At 37.7% G+C, this 16,836-nt stretch overlaps 1 protein-coding gene across 2 annotated transcripts in view; it reads left to right on the forward strand.

Moving 5' to 3' along the window:
• Positions 1-16,836, forward strand: part of LOC100438739 (putative C-mannosyltransferase DPY19L2P2) — a 55,602-nt gene that overhangs the window by 12,759 nt on the left and 26,007 nt on the right. For both annotated transcript variants that reach the window (XM_054546765.2, XM_054546766.2), the window contains exon 2: positions 15,582-15,675. In XM_054546765.2, the coding sequence (XP_054402740.1) occupies positions 15,582-15,675 (94 nt within the window). The remainder of the gene's footprint in view (positions 1-15,581; positions 15,676-16,836) is intronic.

Consider the following 16,836-nt stretch of genomic DNA (forward strand, 5'->3'; position numbering starts at 1 on the left):
TCTAATTATGTGAAAAATGTCATTGGTGGTTTGATAGGAATAGCATTGAATCTGTAAATTGCTTTTGGTAGTATGGTCATTTTAACAATATTGAATCTTCCTATCCATGAGCATGGAATGTTTTTCCATTTGTTTTTATTGTCTCTGATTTCTTTCAGCAGTGTTTTGTAATTCTCATTGTAGAGATTTTTCTCCTCTCTAGTTATCTGTATTCCTAGGTACTCTTTTATAAGTTTTTTATTACTTTTTTGTGGCTATTGTGAATGACATTGCATTCTTGATTTGGCTCCCAGCTTGGACATTGTTGGTGCATAGAAATACTACTGACTTTGGTACATTGATTTTACATCCAGAAAGTTTGCTGAAGTTTTAAAAAGACATATCTAGGAGCTTTTAGTCAGAGACTGTGGGGCTTTCTAGGTATAAAATTATATTGTTTACAAAAAAGATAGTGTGAATTCCTGTCTTCCTATATGGATTTATTTTCTTTCTTTCTCTTGATTGCTCTGGCTGGGACCTCCAGTACTACGTTGAATAGGAATGGGGAGAGTGAACATCCTTTTGTTGTTCCAGTTCTCAAGGCAAATGCTTCTAGCTTTTGCCTGTTCAGTATGGTGTTGGCTATGGGTTTGTCATAGATGGCTCTTATAATTTTGAGGTATGTTCCTTCACTGCCTACTTTGTTGAAGGTTTTTAAAATGAAAGGATGTTGAATTTTATCAAAAGCCTTTTCTGCATCTATTTAGATAATCATGTGGGTTTTTTTTTTTTTTAGTTCTTTTGTGTGATCAATCATATTTATTGATTTGCCTGTGTTGAACCAACCTTGCATCCTAGGAATAAAGCTTACTTGATCATGGTGAATTAGCTTTTTGATGTGCTGATGGATTCAGTATGCTAGTATTCTGTTGAGGATTTTGCGTCTATGTTCATCAGAGATATTGGCCTGAAGTTTTCTTTTTTACATTGTGGCTCTGCCACGTTTTGGCATCAGAATGATTCTGACCTTATAGAATGAGTAAGGGAGGAATCCCTCCTCAATTTTTTGGAATAGTTTCAGTATGATTGGTATCCAATCTCCTTATATGTCTGCTAGAATTTGGCTGTGAAGTCATCTGTTTCAGGGCTTTTTCTGGCTGGTAGGCTTTTTATTGGTGAGTCAGTCTTGGAACTTGTTATTGGTCTATTCAGAGTTTTCATTTCTTCTTGGTTCAATCTTTGGAGGTTATATATTTCCAGGAATTTAGCCATTTCTTCTAGGTTTTCCAGTTTGTGCCCATAGAGTTGTTCATAATAGTCTCTCAGAGTTTTTTGCATTTCTACGGGGTCAATGGTAGTATCTCCTTTTTCATTTCTGATTGTGTTTATTTGGGTCTTCTCTCTCTTTCTCTTAGTTTAGCTAGTGGTCTATTAAACTTATTTGTTCTTTCAAAGAACCAACTTGTGGTTTTGTTGATCTTTTGTATGGTGTTTTGTGTCTCAATTTCATTCAGTTAATCTCTGATTTGGTTATTTCTTGTCTTCTGCTAGATTTTGGGTTGGTTTGCTCTTATTTTTCTGGTTCCTCTAGGTGTGATGTTAGGTTGTTAATTTGAGATCTTTCTAACTTTTTGAAGTGGGCATTTAGCTCTGTAAACTTTCCTCTTAACATTGCTTTAGCTGTTCCAGCGATCCTGGTATGTTGTATCTTTATTTCTGTTAGTTTCAAAGAATTTCTTGATTTCCACCTTAATTTCTTTGTTGACTCAAAAGTCATTCAGGAGCAGGTTGTTTAATTTCCATGTAATTGTGTGGTTTTGAGAGATGTTTGTAGTATTGATTTCTGTTTTTTGCTGAGACTTTCTATTTCCCTGGTAAGCTTTTCAATTTTTCCATTTGTTTTAAGCATGCTCATTAGAGTATATTTATGATTGTTGCTTTAAAATCCTTGATAATGCTAGTATTTCTTTCATCTCAGTATTGGAATCCATTTATTTTCTCATTCAGTTTGAGACCTTTCTGGTTCTTGATGAGTGATTTTCACTTGAAACCCAGACATTTTGAGTATTATGTTATGAGACTGGATTTTATTTAAACCTGCTATTTTAACTGGATACCTCTGGCATCATTTAAGCAAAGGAAGGGGAAAAGGGGGAAGGTACCATCTTGTTGCTTTCAGGATCACCTGAGGTCAGGAGTTTGAGACCAGCCTGGCCAACCTGATGAAACCCTGTCTCTACTAAATATACAAAAATTAGCCAGGCGTGGTGGTGGGCACTTGTAATCCCAGCTACTTGGGAGGCTGAGGCAGGAGAATCAGCTTGAACCCGGGAGGAAGAGGTTGCAGTGAGCCGAAATCGCGCCACTGCACTCCAGCCTGAGTGAAAAGAGCGAGACTCCGTCTCAAAAAAAAAAAAAAAAAAAAAAAAAGCCCAGGGAAGGTGGAAGTCTAGCTTCCCCACTTGGCCTTTGTTTATATGGTAGGGATGGAACCACATTTTTTTTTTTCCCTCTGGTAATTAGTTGGAGCAGAGATTATCATCTAAAGGTTTTGTGTATTACTAGGCTGCCCCTTTTCTGGTCTTTTGACTTTTTTGGTACTTTTTGTATATTTGTCTTAGTCTGTTTTGTGCTGTTTGAACAAAGTATCTGAGACTAGATAATTTATAAAGAATAGAAATTTATATCTCACAATTCTGGAGTCTAAGAATTCTGGAGTCCAAGGAAGTCCAAGATCAAGGCGCCAGCAGATTTAGTGTCTGGTGAAGGCTGCTCTCCACTTCCAAGATGGTGCCTTGGTGTTGCATCTTCTGAAGGAGAGGAACACTGTGTCCTCACATGGCAGACAGTAGAAGAGTAAGAGAGCTTTAATCTCACTCATGAGGGGGGAGTCCTCATGGCCTACTCACCTCTTACAGGTCCCATCTCTTAATACTATCTCATTGGCCATTAAGTTTCAACACCTGAATTTTGGATGGGACACATTCAAGCCATAGCAGTGCCCATTGGCATTTCTGGATTGCCAGCCTCTTTAACTCCAAATTTGAGAAAATGAGGCACAAAGAGAGCCCATGGAACTCATAACCATGTTGTTCTTTGGGTCTCAAGTCTGTCTTCTCTCTACTTTTCAGAGTCTTCTTATGTTTCATTTGTATATAACTCAAAGGGTTTTCAGTTGTACTTCAAGGGGGTAATCAGGAAAAGTACATCCACTCCATCTTCCTAATAGCAAACATTTGTATTACTTAAATATTTATATGTTGTATTTTCATTTTCATTCAGTTCAAATTGTTTTCTAATTTCTCATGTAATTTCTTCTTTGATCCATCGGCAATTTAAAATTGTGTTAATATGGACACAGGGAGGGGAACAACACTCACCGGGGCTTGTAGGGGAAGGGCAGGGCAGGGGAAAGCATTAGGGAAAAGAGCAAATGCATGCTGAGCTTAATGCTTAGATGATGGGTCAATAGGTGCAGCAAACCACCATGGCACACGTTTACCTGTGTAACAAACCTGCACATCCTGCACGTGTACCCTGGAACTTAAAAATAATAATAATTTTAAAAACCCTTCTAGAAACACACACAAATAACAAAATAAAATAAAATTGTGTTGCTTAATTTCCAGGTAATTAAAATCTGGAAAATTTCTCAGATTTTGATTTCTGTACATTTTTAAATGTAATTTGTAATAGTAACAACTGGATAATATAGATCTGCCTAAGATTAAAGCCGCAGTTTTCTGCATCGACTTTCTCTGCATCCCTGCTTACTCTTTGGCAGCACTCTTCCGTTTTTATTTCCTCTAATGGCTATCTTCATGACTCTAATGTAAATGCAAAAACCCGAATGCAAAAACCTATTTCCTGTATCTTCAATTTCAGTTAAGGTTGACTTACTCTGTATATATAAAATGAGGGTTTAACTTATTACACTAGCCCCATTTCTCTCAGTGTTTGATAATTAGTATTTTTAATTTTTTGGTTATACTTGAATCTTTTAATTGTATAGTAAAATTCTCTATTTCTTGTTTCATTAATTTCTAACAGTATGGTCTCAGTGACAACTTTTTAACTTATTCAACAATGTTTATTTAATGATTAGTAAGGACAGTTTTCTTTTTTTTTTTCCATGACAAAATAAAGTTTATTCCAGGGACATAAGGCTGATTCAGTAGTCAAAATTCAGTTAAAGTTAATCATACCAACAGGCTAAAGAAGAAAAAATATCACATGATTATATCAACTGATGCAGAAAGAGCACATTTGACACAGTTCAACACTCATGCAGTATTAAAACTCCCGGGAAGCTAGTAATAGAAGAAAATGTTCTTAACAAAGAACATCTATAAAAAATGATCAAATAAACCTACAGCTAACAACACAATTTTTAAAATATATACCTTTTTTATAATACTTTAAGTTCTAGGGTACATGTGCACAACTTGCAGGTTTGTTACATATGTATATATGTGCCATGTTGCTGTGCTGCACCCATTAACTCGTCATTTACATTAGGTATATCTCCTAATGCTATCCCTCCCCCCTCCTGCCATCCCACAACAGGCCCCGGTATGTGATGTTCCCCTTCCTGTGTCCAAGTGTTCTCATTGTTCAATTCCCACCTATGAGTGAGAACATGCAGTGTTTGGTTTTTTGTCCTTGCGATAGTTTGCTGAGAATAATGGTTTCCAGCTTCATCCATGTCCCTACAAAGGACATGAACTCATCCTTTTTTATGGCTGCATAGTATTCCATGGTGTATATGGGCCACATTTTCTTAATCCAGTCTATCATTGATGGACATTTGGGTTGGTTCAAAGTCTTTGCTATTGAAGCACAGTTTTCAATTTCTTCTTTGACATTATGAAAAATGTCAAAAGTAATTATAATGTAGTTCGGTTGTTTTTAAAACTTGATAGCATTATGAAGAACAGGACTTGTTCCCAGTCTTGTCACATCACAGAGATAAAAAATTGAGAGGATCTAGATTTACTGCCAACACTATGTAGTACTGCAATGTTGAATTTTATGTTCATACTTTTTGTGTTCACAGGAGATTAATCTCTCATTTACAAATAAAAATGTAAGTTTAGAGCAGAATGTTTTAAAAAGGTAAAAGCATTCACTGCATACTATATGCCAGCACCATACTTAGGACATATAGGACATATATGACTGTATATGTGAGCTCTTATCTCACTTCTCTTGTAGAATGGTTATTATTAAACTCATTTGAGAGATGAAGTGATTGACAGCCGTTGAAGGATTACTTGAGACCATAGAAACTATAACTTGCAGAGTCAGAATTTGAGTTCAATTCTGACATCAAAGCTATGCTTTGCCTACTATATCAAGCTGCATAATAAATCTACACTTGTGAGACGTGGAAAGATGTTTATGATGTTTAGTGATGTATATTACATTAACATTGATAATATGATCTCATTAGGTAGTATTGAGTAACTCTAATTTCATGTTTTAAATGCCCAGGGGGAGGACTGGAAAGATAATCACCAACTTTTTTTTTTTTTTTTTTTTTTTTGAGATGGAGTTTCGCTCTTGTGGCCCAGGCTAGGGTGCAGTGGTGTGATCTCGGCTCACTGCAGCCTCTGCCTTCCAATTTCAAGTGATCCTCCTGCTTCAGCCTCCTGAGTAGCTGGCACACAGGCGCCTGCCACCATGTCCAGCTAGTTTTTGTATTTTTAGTAGAGATGGGGTTTCACTATGTTGGCCAGGCTGGTCTCGAACTCCTGACCTCGTGATCCGCCCACCTTAGCCTCCCAAAGTGCTGAGATTACAGGCATAAGCCACCGCACCTGGCCAATCACCAAGATATTAAAAATGGTTAGCTCTAAGAGGTGCTTACTTTCTCTTTTCAACTCTTTATGTTTTGACTTTTCCCCCCAGTGATCTCACATTAGTTTTCCAGAATGTATAATGTTCTTTTTAAAAAACCTCTAAGACATGAACATTCTGTTGGAAATTTTTTTCTGTTGTTATTTTTCCTTTGTCTTTGAACTTTTAAAAATAGCTTGCAGATTGGGAACAATTGGTCAATTAAATCTGCTTGGTTAAAATTGTAATGGGCACAGGTGCTATTATTCCATTCTGTTCCAGTTTTTATAATATATTTTATATATTTATGAAGAAATAAATTCAAGGATCTAAATGAAATGAATTATGAAATGTTTCTATAAATCTTTGTATTTTTCAGTTAATCACCATATTTTAATGATATACTTTTATATTGACTTACAGTTACTATTATTTATATTACAGAATTGGTTACCACATATATATTTTTCTATGTAGAAGCATAATGTATAATTTTGAAGTGACTGATTCCTAAGTGAAATGATCTAAATAAATTTGTGAGAGTTTATAATGTCTAAGGCAACCATCACAAAATGGTATTTTGGAAAGATTATTATTATGAAGAGAATATATTTTCCTCCGTTATCTCTTTGTTTTGATCTTTTTAAAGGTAATCATAGCCGCCTGGTATCGCACATTCATGGGAATAATGAATTTCTTTGGACTAGAAACTAAGACCTGCTAGAATGTCACCAGAATAGAACCTCTTAATGAAGTTCAAAGCTGTGAAGGCATGTTTCTTCCAAAAATGCTGTCATTTGTAAACATTCATAAACATTTAATAATATTATGATTCACTTTTAAAAATTATTGTAAAATACTGTTGTTGATTTAAAAAAAATTAGAACTGACTCACCTCAATGAGTATTTTACATTTTAAAGTAGTTTTCTGAGAAGGCTGTATACTTACAAATTTGAGTATAAATTTTAGAATTTGAATATTAGCATATCCCATTGTAAGGCAATCTTGACTATAAGTTAGTCTTCTATTTCAGAATGTGAAGATACAGAAAGATTTTTTTTGGGGTAGCTTCAGTATATAAATTTTGAGGATAGATTAAATAGTCAAATACCTATTTGTAATAGCTAATGTATAAATTTAATTATGCATACATATTTAACAATAGGATATGCAATAATAGATGGATTTAGAAAGATTACTTTTTTATATATGCTCATAGTCCATGAGTAGTATTAATGAAACTCTTCCTATTTATCTTCTACATTGGTTTCTTTGTCAAAGAACCGCTTTTGGAATCATCTAACAGCTTTCCAGGATACATAGTGTTCACTTCCATTTAAGATGTTTGCATTTCAGCACTTTTACAATTCAAGTATGGTGCTGTCCCTTGAGACTCTCGTTCAGAGTCACATGTATCTCTTTTCATAACACTAACACTGTTGTTTTTTCTTTTTTTTTTTTTTTTTTTCTGAAAAGAGCTGGTGGGGCTTTTTTATTAGGCAATATTAAATACATTTACATAGCCTATCTCCAATTAATTTGCCTTTTGTCAGTTGATTTTTCAGCAAAACTTCATAGGGCAAAGCGGAAGTTTCCCCTTGGCTCAAACACCCTTTTCCTTCTTTTTTTTTTTTTTTTTTTTTTTTTTTTTTTTTTTTCTTTTATTATTATTATTATTATTATCATTATTATACTTTAGGTTTTATGGTACATGTGCGCAATGTGCAGGTAAGTTACATATGTATACATGTGCCATGCTGGTGCGCTGCACCCACCAACTTGTCATCTAGCATTAGGTATATCTCCCAATGCTATCCCTCCCCCCTCCCCCCACCCCACAACAGTCCCCAAAGTGTGATGTTCCCCTTCCTGTGTCCATGTGTTCTCATTGTTCAATTCCCACCTATGAGTGAGAATATGCGGTGTTTGGTTTTTTGTTCTTGCGATAGTTTACTGAGAATGATGATTTCCAGTTTCATCCATGTCCCTACAAAGGACGTGAACTCATCATTTTTTATGGCTGCATAGTATTCCATGGTGTATATGTGCCACATTTTCTTAATCCAGTCTATCATTGTTGGACATTTGGGTTGGTTCCAAGTCTTTGCTATTGTGAATAATGCGGCAATAAACATACGTGTGCATGTGTCTTTATAGCAGCATGATTTATAGTCCTTTGGGTATATACCCAGTAATGGGATGGCTGGGTCGAATGGAATTTCTAGTTCTAGATCCCTGAGGAATCGCCACACTGACTTCCACAAGGGTTGAACTAGTTTACAGTCCCACCAACAGTGTAAAAGTGTTCTTATTTCTCCACATCCTCTCCAGCACCTGTTGTTTCCTGACTTTTTCATGATTGCCATTCTAACTGGTGTGAGATGGTATCTCATTGTGGTTTTGATTTGCATTTCTCTGATGGCCAGTGATGGTGAGCATTTTTTCATGTGTTTTTTGGCTGCATAAATGTCTTCTTTTGAGAAGTGTCTGTTCATGTCCTTCGCCCACTTGTTGATGGGGTTGTTTGTTTTTTTCTTGTAAATTTGTTGGAGTTCATTGTAGATTCTGGATATTAGCCCTTTGTCAGATGAGTAGGTTGCGAAAATTTTCTCCCATTTTGTAGGTTGCCTGTTCACTCTGATGGTAGTTTCCTTTGCTGTGCAGAAGCTCTTTAGTTTAATTAGATCCCATTTGTCAATTTTGGCTTTTGTTGCCATTGCTTTTGGTGTTTTAGACATGAAGTCCTTGCCCATGCCTATGTCCTGAATGGTAATGCCTAGGTTTTCTTCTAGGGTTTTTATGGTTTTAGGTCTAACATTTAAGTCTTTAATCCATCTTGAATTGATTTTTGTATAAGGTGTAAGGAAGGGATCCAGTTTCAGCTTTCTACATATGGCTAGCCAGTTTTCCCAGCACCATTTATTAAATAGGGAATCCTTTCCCCATTTCTTGTTTTTGTCAGGTTTGTCAAAGATCAGATACTTGTAGATATGTGGCGTTATTTCTGACGGCTCTGTTCTGTTCCATTGATCTATATCTCTGTTTTGGTACCAGTACCATGCTGTTTTGGTTACTGTAGCCTTGTAGTATAGTTTGAAGTCAGGTAGTGTGATGCCTCCAGCTTTGTTCTTTTGGCTTAGGATTGACTTGGCGATGCGGGCTCTTTTTTGGTTCCATATGAACTTTAAAGTAGTTTTTTCCAATTCTGTGAAGAAAGTCATTGGTAGCTTGATGGGGATGGCATTGAATCTGTAAATTACCTTGGGAAGGATGGCCATTTTCATGATATTGATTCTTCCTACCCATGAGCATGGAATGTTCTTCCATTTGTTTGTATCCTCTTTTATTTCCTTGAGCAGTGGTTTGTAGTTCTCCTTGAAGAGGTCTTTCACATCCCTTGTAAGTTGGATTCCTAGGTATTTTATTCTCTTTGAAGCAATTGTGAATGGGAGTTCACTCATGATTTGGCTCTCTGTTTGTCTGTTATTGATGTATAAGAATGCTTGTGATTTTTGCACATTGATTTTGTATCCTGAGACTTTGCTGAAGTTGCTTATCAGCTTAAGGAGATTTTGGGCTGAGACAATGGGGTTTTCTAGATATACTATCATGTCATCTGCAAACAAGGACAATTTGACTTCCTCTTTTCCTAATTGAATACCCTTGATTTCCTTCTCCTGCCTAATTGCCCTGGCCAGAACTTCCAACACTATGTTGAATAGAAGTGGTGAGAGAGGGCATCCCTGTCTTGTGCCAGTTTTCAAAGGGAATGCTTCCAGTTTTTGCCCATTCAGTACGATATTGGCTGTGGGTTTGTCATAAATAGCTCTTATTATTTTGAGATACGTCCCATCAATTCCTAATTTATTGAGAGTTTTTAGCATGAAGGGTTGTTGAATTTTGTCAAAGGCCTTTTCTGCATCTATTGAGATAATCATGTGGTTTTTGTCTTTGGTTCTGTTTATATGCTGGATTACATTTATTGATTTGCGTATATTGAACCAGCCTTGCATCCCAGGGATGAAGCCTGCTTGATCATGGTGGATAAGCTTTTTGATGTGCTGCTGGATTCTGTTTGCCAGTATCTTATTGAGGATTTTTGCATCAATGTTCATCAAGGATATTGGTCTAAAATTCTCTTTTTTTGTTGTGTCTCTGCCAGGCTTTGGTATCAGGATGATGCTGGCCTCATAAAATGAGTTAGGGAGGATTCCCTCTTTTTCTATTGATTGGAATAGTTTCAGAAGGAATGGTACCAGCTCCTCCTTGTACCTCTGGTAGAATTCGGCTGTGAACCCATCTGGTCCTGGACTTTTTTTGGTTGGTAAGCTATTGATTATTGCCACAATTTCAGCTCCTGTTATTGGTCTATTCAGAGATTCAACTTCTTCCTGGTTTAGTCTTGGGAGAGTGTATGTGTTGAGGAATTTATCCATTTCTTCTAGATTTTCTAGTTTATTTGCATAGAGGTGTTTGTAATATTCTCTGATGGTAGTTTGTATTTCTGTGGGATCGGTGGTGATATCCCCTTTATCATTTTTTATTGCATCTATTTGATTCTTCTCTCTTTTTTTCTTTATTAATCTTGCTAGCGGTCTATCAATTTTGTTGATCCTTTCAAAAAACCAGCTCCTGGATTCATTTATTTTTTGAAGGGTTTTTTGTGTCTCTATTTCCTTCAGTTCTGCTCTGATTTTAGTTATTTCTTGCCTTCTGCTAGCTTTTGAATGTGTTTGCTCTTGCTTTTCTAGTTCTTTTAATTGTGATGTTAGGGTGTCAATTTTGGATCTTTCCTGCTTTCTCTTGTGGGCATTTAGTGCTATAAATTTCCCTCTACACACTGCTTTGAATGCATCCCAGAGATTCTGGTATGTTGTGTCTTTGTTCTCGTTGGTTTCAAAGAACATCTTTATTTCTGCCTTCATTTCGTTATGTACCCAGTAGTCATTCAGGAGCAGGTTGTTCAGTTTCCACGTAGTTGAGCGGTTTTGAGTGAGATTCTTAATCCTGAGTTCTAGCTTGATTGCACTGTGATCTGAGAGACAGTTTGTTACAATTTCTGTTCTTTTACATTTATTGAGGAGATCTTTACTTCCAAGTATATGGTCAATTTTGGAATAGGTGTGGTGTGGTGCTGAAAAAAATGTATATTCTGTTGATTTGGGGTGGAGAGTTCTGTAGATGTCTATTAGGTCTGCTTGGTGCAGAGCTGAGTTCAATTCCTGGGTATCCTTGTTGACTTTCTGTCTCGTTGATCTGTCTAATGTTGACAGTGGGGTGTTAAAGTCTCCCATTATTAATGTGTGGGAGTCTAAGTCTCTTTGTAGGTCACTCAGGACTTGCTTTATGAATCTGGGTGCTCCTGTATTGGGTGCATATATATTTAGGATAGTTAGCTCTTCTTGTTGAATTAATCCCTTTACCATTATGTAATGGCCTTCTTTGTCTCTTTTGATCTTTGTTGGTTTAAAGTCTGTTTTATCAGAGACTAGGATTGCAACCCCTGCCTTTTTTTGTTTTCCATTTGCTTGGTAGATCTTCCTCCATCCTTTTATTTTGAGCCTATGTGTGTCTCTGCACGTGAGATGGGTTTCCTGAATACAGCACACTGATGGGTCTTGAGTCTTTATCCAATTTGCCAGTCTGTGTCTTTTAATTGGAGCATTTAGTCCATTTACATTTAAAGTTAATATTGTTATGTGTGAATCTGATCCTGTCATTATGATGTTAGCTGGATATTTTTCTCGTTAGTTGATGCAGTCTCTTCCTAGTCTCGATGGTCTTTACATTTCGGTATGGTTTTGCAGTGGCTGGTACCGGTTGTGCCTTTCCATGTTTAGCGCTTCCTTCAGGAGCTCTTTTAGGGCAGGCCTGGTGGTGACAAAATCTCTCAGCATTTGCTTGTCTGTAAAGTATTTTATTTCTCCTTCACTTATGAAGCTTAGTTTGGCAGGATATGAAATTCTGGGTTGAAAATTCTTTTCTTTAAGAATGTTGAATATTGGCCCCCACTCTCTTCTGGCTTGTAGGGTTTCTGCCGAGAGATCCGCTGTTAGTCTGATGGGCTTCCCTTTGATGGTAACCCGACCTTTCTCTCTGGCTGCCCTTAACATTTTTTCCTTCATTTCAACTTTGGTGAATCTGACAATTATGTGTCTTGGAGTTGCTCTTCTCGAGGAGTATCTTTGTGGCGTTCTCTGTATTTCCTGAATCTGAATGTTGGCCTGCCTTGCTAGATTGGGGAAGTTCTCCTGGATAATATCCTGCAGAGTGTTTTCCAACTTGTTTCCATTCTCCCCGTCACTTTCAGGTACACCAATCAGACGTAGATTTGGTCTTTTCACATAGTCCCACATTTCTTGGAGGCTTTGCTCGTTTCTTTTTATTCTTTTTTCTCTAAACTTCTCTTCTCGCTTCATTTCATTCATTTCATCTTCCAGGGCTGATACCCTTTCTTCCATTTGGTCGCATCGGCTCCTGAGGCTTCTGCATTCTTCACGTAGTTCTCGAGCCTTGGTTTTCAGCTCCATCAGCTCCTTTAAGCACTTCTCTGTATTGGTTATTCTAGTTATACATTCTTCTAAATTTTTTTCAAAGTTTTCAACTTCTTTGCCTTTGGTTTGAATATCCTCCCGTAGCTCGGAGTAATTTGATCGTCTGAAGCCTTCTTCTCTCAGCTCGTCAAAGTCATTCTCCGTCCAGCTTTGTTCCGTTGCTGGTGAGGAACTGCGTTCCTTTGGAGGAGGAGAGGTACTCTGGTTTTTAGAGTTTCCAGTTTTTCTGCTCTGTTTTTTCCCCATCTTTGTGGTTTTATCTACTTTTGGTCTTTGATGATGGTGATGTACGATGGGTTTTTGGTGTGGATGTCCTTTCTTTTAGTTTTCCTTCTAACAGACAGAACCCTCAGCTGCAGGTCTGTTGGAGTACCTGGCCGGCCGTGTGAGGTGTCAGTCTGCCCCTGCTGGGGGATGCCTCCCAGTTAGGCTGCTCGGGGGTCAGGGGTCAGGAACCCACTTGAGGAGGCAGTCAGCAGGTTCTCAGATCTCCAGCTGCGTGCTGGGAGAACCACTGCTCTCCTCACAGCTGTCAGACAGGGACATTTAAGTCTGCAGAGGTTACTGCTGTCTTTTTGTTTGTCTGTGTCCTGCCCCCAGAGGTGGAGCCTACAGAGGCAGGCAGGCCTCCTTGAGCTGTGGTGGGCTCCACCCAGTTCAAGCTTCCAGGCTGCTTTGTTTACCTAAGCGAGCCTGGGCAATGGCGGGCGCCCCTCCCCCAGCCTCGCTGCCGACTTGCTGTTTGATCTCAGACTGCTGTGCTAGCAATCAGCGAGACTCCGTGGGCGTAGGACCCTCTGAGCCAGGTGCGGGCTATACTCTCCTGGGGCACCGTTTCCTAAGCCCGTCGGAAAAGCACAGTATTCGGGTGGGAGTGGCCCGATTTTCCAGGTGCCGTCTGTCACCCCTGGAAGGGGAACTCCCTGACCCCTTGCGCTTCCCGAGTGAGGCAATGCCTCGCCCCTGCTTCGGCTGGCGCACGGTGCGCTCACCCACTGACCTGCGCCCACTGTCTGGCACTCCCTAGTGAGATGAACACGGTACCTCAGATGGAAATGCAGAAATCACCCGTCTTCTGCGTCGCTCGCGCTGGGAGCTGTAGACCGGAGCTGTTCCTATTCGGCCATCTTGGCTCCTCCTCCTTGTTTTTTCTTTATTTCTTCAAATTCTTAACAACATGACATTATACTTCAAGAATAAATTTTTAGACTTGTTTGTAACAACATTCAACTCTTGGAATATAAACTAAATCTATTTTCCTTACATTTTTTACTGATTCCCTCAGTAAAAATAGAATTGATGAGGATGTTTGAGGGGCAATTATACTTTTTTGTGTACAATGTAAAGGATTGGAGAAAATGCCTCATAAAATGAGATGCTTTTCAATGAGTCAATCAGCTAGAAGGTGTGACCCTGTCTGAGTGGTGAAAATGATCACCTAAATATGGTATTAGTTACATTCTCAATAAGTGATAAGTTAGTGTTTGGCACTTGGGACACAGAGATGAACCAGCTAGATATGGGGCCTTACCCTCATAGAGCTTATGCTGTAAAGGGGCTGTTAGCAGTTACAACTGTGATGGATATTACAAATAAGAAAATAAGGTTAGCGACATTAGGAGTAAGAGAGGATAAGTATTTTAAGAATAGGGAATAACATATTCAAATATCCTGAAGCAAGAGAGAACTGAAAGAAGGCTAGAATTCCTGGAAGCAATGGAGAAGAAAAATGATGTGAAATGGTGCTGGGAATATAAGCAAGGATCAGATCATGAAAGGGGTGTACTTATGAAGGATTTTATACTTTATCCATTGAAGAATTTTAACAGATTTTCATTTTAAGACATTATTTAGTCAATGGTATGGAAAGAATATTAGTAAAGGGACAAAAGTAGGTTCAGGGAGGCCAGGTAGGAGACAATTATATTCTCAGCAAGTGATTGCAGGAGAAATAATGTGCAAATGCCTGGGTTTGAGAGAGATTTTGGAAGTAGAATGGAGAAGACTTGGTAATTGTTTGTTAAGAGAGGGGAAGGTGAGTGAAGAATCATGTGAAACACAGTTTGGTTTCTAGCTTAAGTAACTGAGCTCCTTTGAATGGTAGGAAACATTTGAACAGCAGCAGGTTTGTATTGTTATGTTTCATTGTGTATGCGTGAATTTGAGGTACTTGAGAGACCTCAGAGTGGGGACATGAAGTGGCCATCTGGGTATAAGAATAAGGAGCAAGTTCTGGATTAAATGTAGAGTTGGAGTCATCTGTATATAGATCATTGGAGTCATGGATGTGGAAGGATTTCCTTATGGAGAATGTGCAGATGGAGAAATGAAGGGGGGATATGACAGAGCCTAAGGTGGTCCAGTATTAAAGAGTGGTACATAAAACAAGAGAAGTTACTGGAACTGACTGAAAAGAGTGATCAGAGAGGCAGGGGGAATCAGAAGGCCAGCCTTCAGACCTTGGCTCCAGCCAGTTAAAGTGAAATAACCTTTGACAAGTTGAATATTCTATGTTCTGTTTTCTCAATCATAAGAAAAGTATTTTTATACCAGCTAATATCATAAACTTGTTCTGAGAAAAATGTGGGATGATTGTAAAGTACATATTGCTACACACATGCGTGATCTTCTATATGGAATATACTAAGATTCTAGCTATACATAATAATGGATCAAATGACTGGATCATTTCATATAGACTAAAGCTGTACCCTGAAGTCAAAACCATATCTTAACTCTTCCTAGAGCCTAGCAAAAGATAAAAATAATGCAATGGATTTTCTTTTGTATTCATTAAGTGGTTCTACAGTTCCAGACACTGAACACTAACAGCATCACCTAAATAAATGTGAATCCCCAACAAATCATTACAGTATAATAGTAATTCATTAGAGGAAAGTACAAATACAATTATAAAAAGTATAAACTGTAACTATTTAATACCTCATTAAGGGTGAGCTTACATATGTGTATGTATATCTATGCACACACATATATATACACACACATATATATATGTGTCTGCATACACACGCACACATACACACACAAACTCTTATAAGGGTGAAGAATTAAATACAGCAGCAATCTGGAAAGCAAATGCTTTCAGCAAATTCATGAGCTCTTGTTGCAAAGCACTGAGATAATTATGCCCAATTGCTTTAGAGTCATATATTCATTAAACACTGATTATCTGTATCTTTTCAAAGGATTGGGAGATCCTGCTTGCTTTTATGTTGGTGTAATCTTTATTTTAAATGAACTAATGATGGGATTGTTCTTCATGTATGGAGCATACCTGAGGTAAGACTACTACTGAATTAAGAGACCTTTCAGTGGGCTTATACAGACTGGCTGATATTTTTTGATTAAATGAAAAGGAAAATTAATGAGATTAGATTCATATGAGGAAAGTTTGTGGATTTATTTGATTTTTTCAGAAGCTTAACCAATATCATGTAACCAGAAACTGGAGATGTCACTAAAATTCTATCTCAAAGGCATCCCTTTTATCCTGTAAGGATTTTTTTTTAACTAATTAAGATTTCCTAACAAAGGCTTTAATGGAATATGTCCTAGTTCATGTGTAAAATTAACAAAACATTGGAGGAGATCTTTGGTTAGCAGTAACAGCAGCTTATTTCTAATTGTATTCTCTAAGGATGAAATTAAGAAAGCAGTATGAAAAACTGTGAATCACCTGTGGCAGGCACTTACATCTGCTGGCCTGCCTATCTTGATAAGAGTACCACGATGAAGAAGCGGTGAGACCGGTCTCAGGTGATAAGTTGAAATTAATTTCAGCAGTCATGTGTTTTGCTCCCACACTTAATTGCTCCCTGAGATAGCCAAATCAGCGAGTTTTTGTCAATGAAAACTAAGGTGAAGTCAGTTTTGGTTACATCTAGGAAAGTATCTGCCTTTCTCACAAAAGGACAGACTTAGCTGCCCCTTCTCTGTTTCTTTCTGCTTTTATTACACTAGGATGTCATGCCCAGAGCTGTAGTGGTCATCTTGTGACCATAAGGGAAAGGCCATAAAAATAGCAGATATATCCGGCCTACCATCCTGCTGCTGCTGCTGCTGAACCAATGCCAACAGATACTTATCTTTCATTTTCTTGTTGAATGATATAATAAACAACATCCATATTCTGTAAGCCACTTTTGTTAGGTTTTCTGTTTCTTTCAGTGGAACATATTCCTAGCTGAATCATCAGATTTCTTTACAATGTTATTCTTGTTGTGCAAAACATTTAAAATTAAAATTAATTAATAGCTTTACTCTTTTTTTATTTTATTTTATTTTATTATTATTATACTTTAAGTTTTAGGGTACATGTGCACAATGTGCAGGTTAGTTACATATGTATACATGTGCCATGCTGGTGTGCTGTACCCATTAACTTGTCATTTAGCATTAGGTATATCTCCTAAAGCTATCCCTCCCCCCTCCCCCCACCCC

This window comes from Pongo abelii, chromosome 6, assembly GCF_028885655.2.
Source record: "Pongo abelii isolate AG06213 chromosome 6, NHGRI_mPonAbe1-v2.0_pri, whole genome shotgun sequence".
NCBI lineage: Eukaryota > Metazoa > Chordata > Mammalia > Primates > Hominidae > Pongo > Pongo abelii.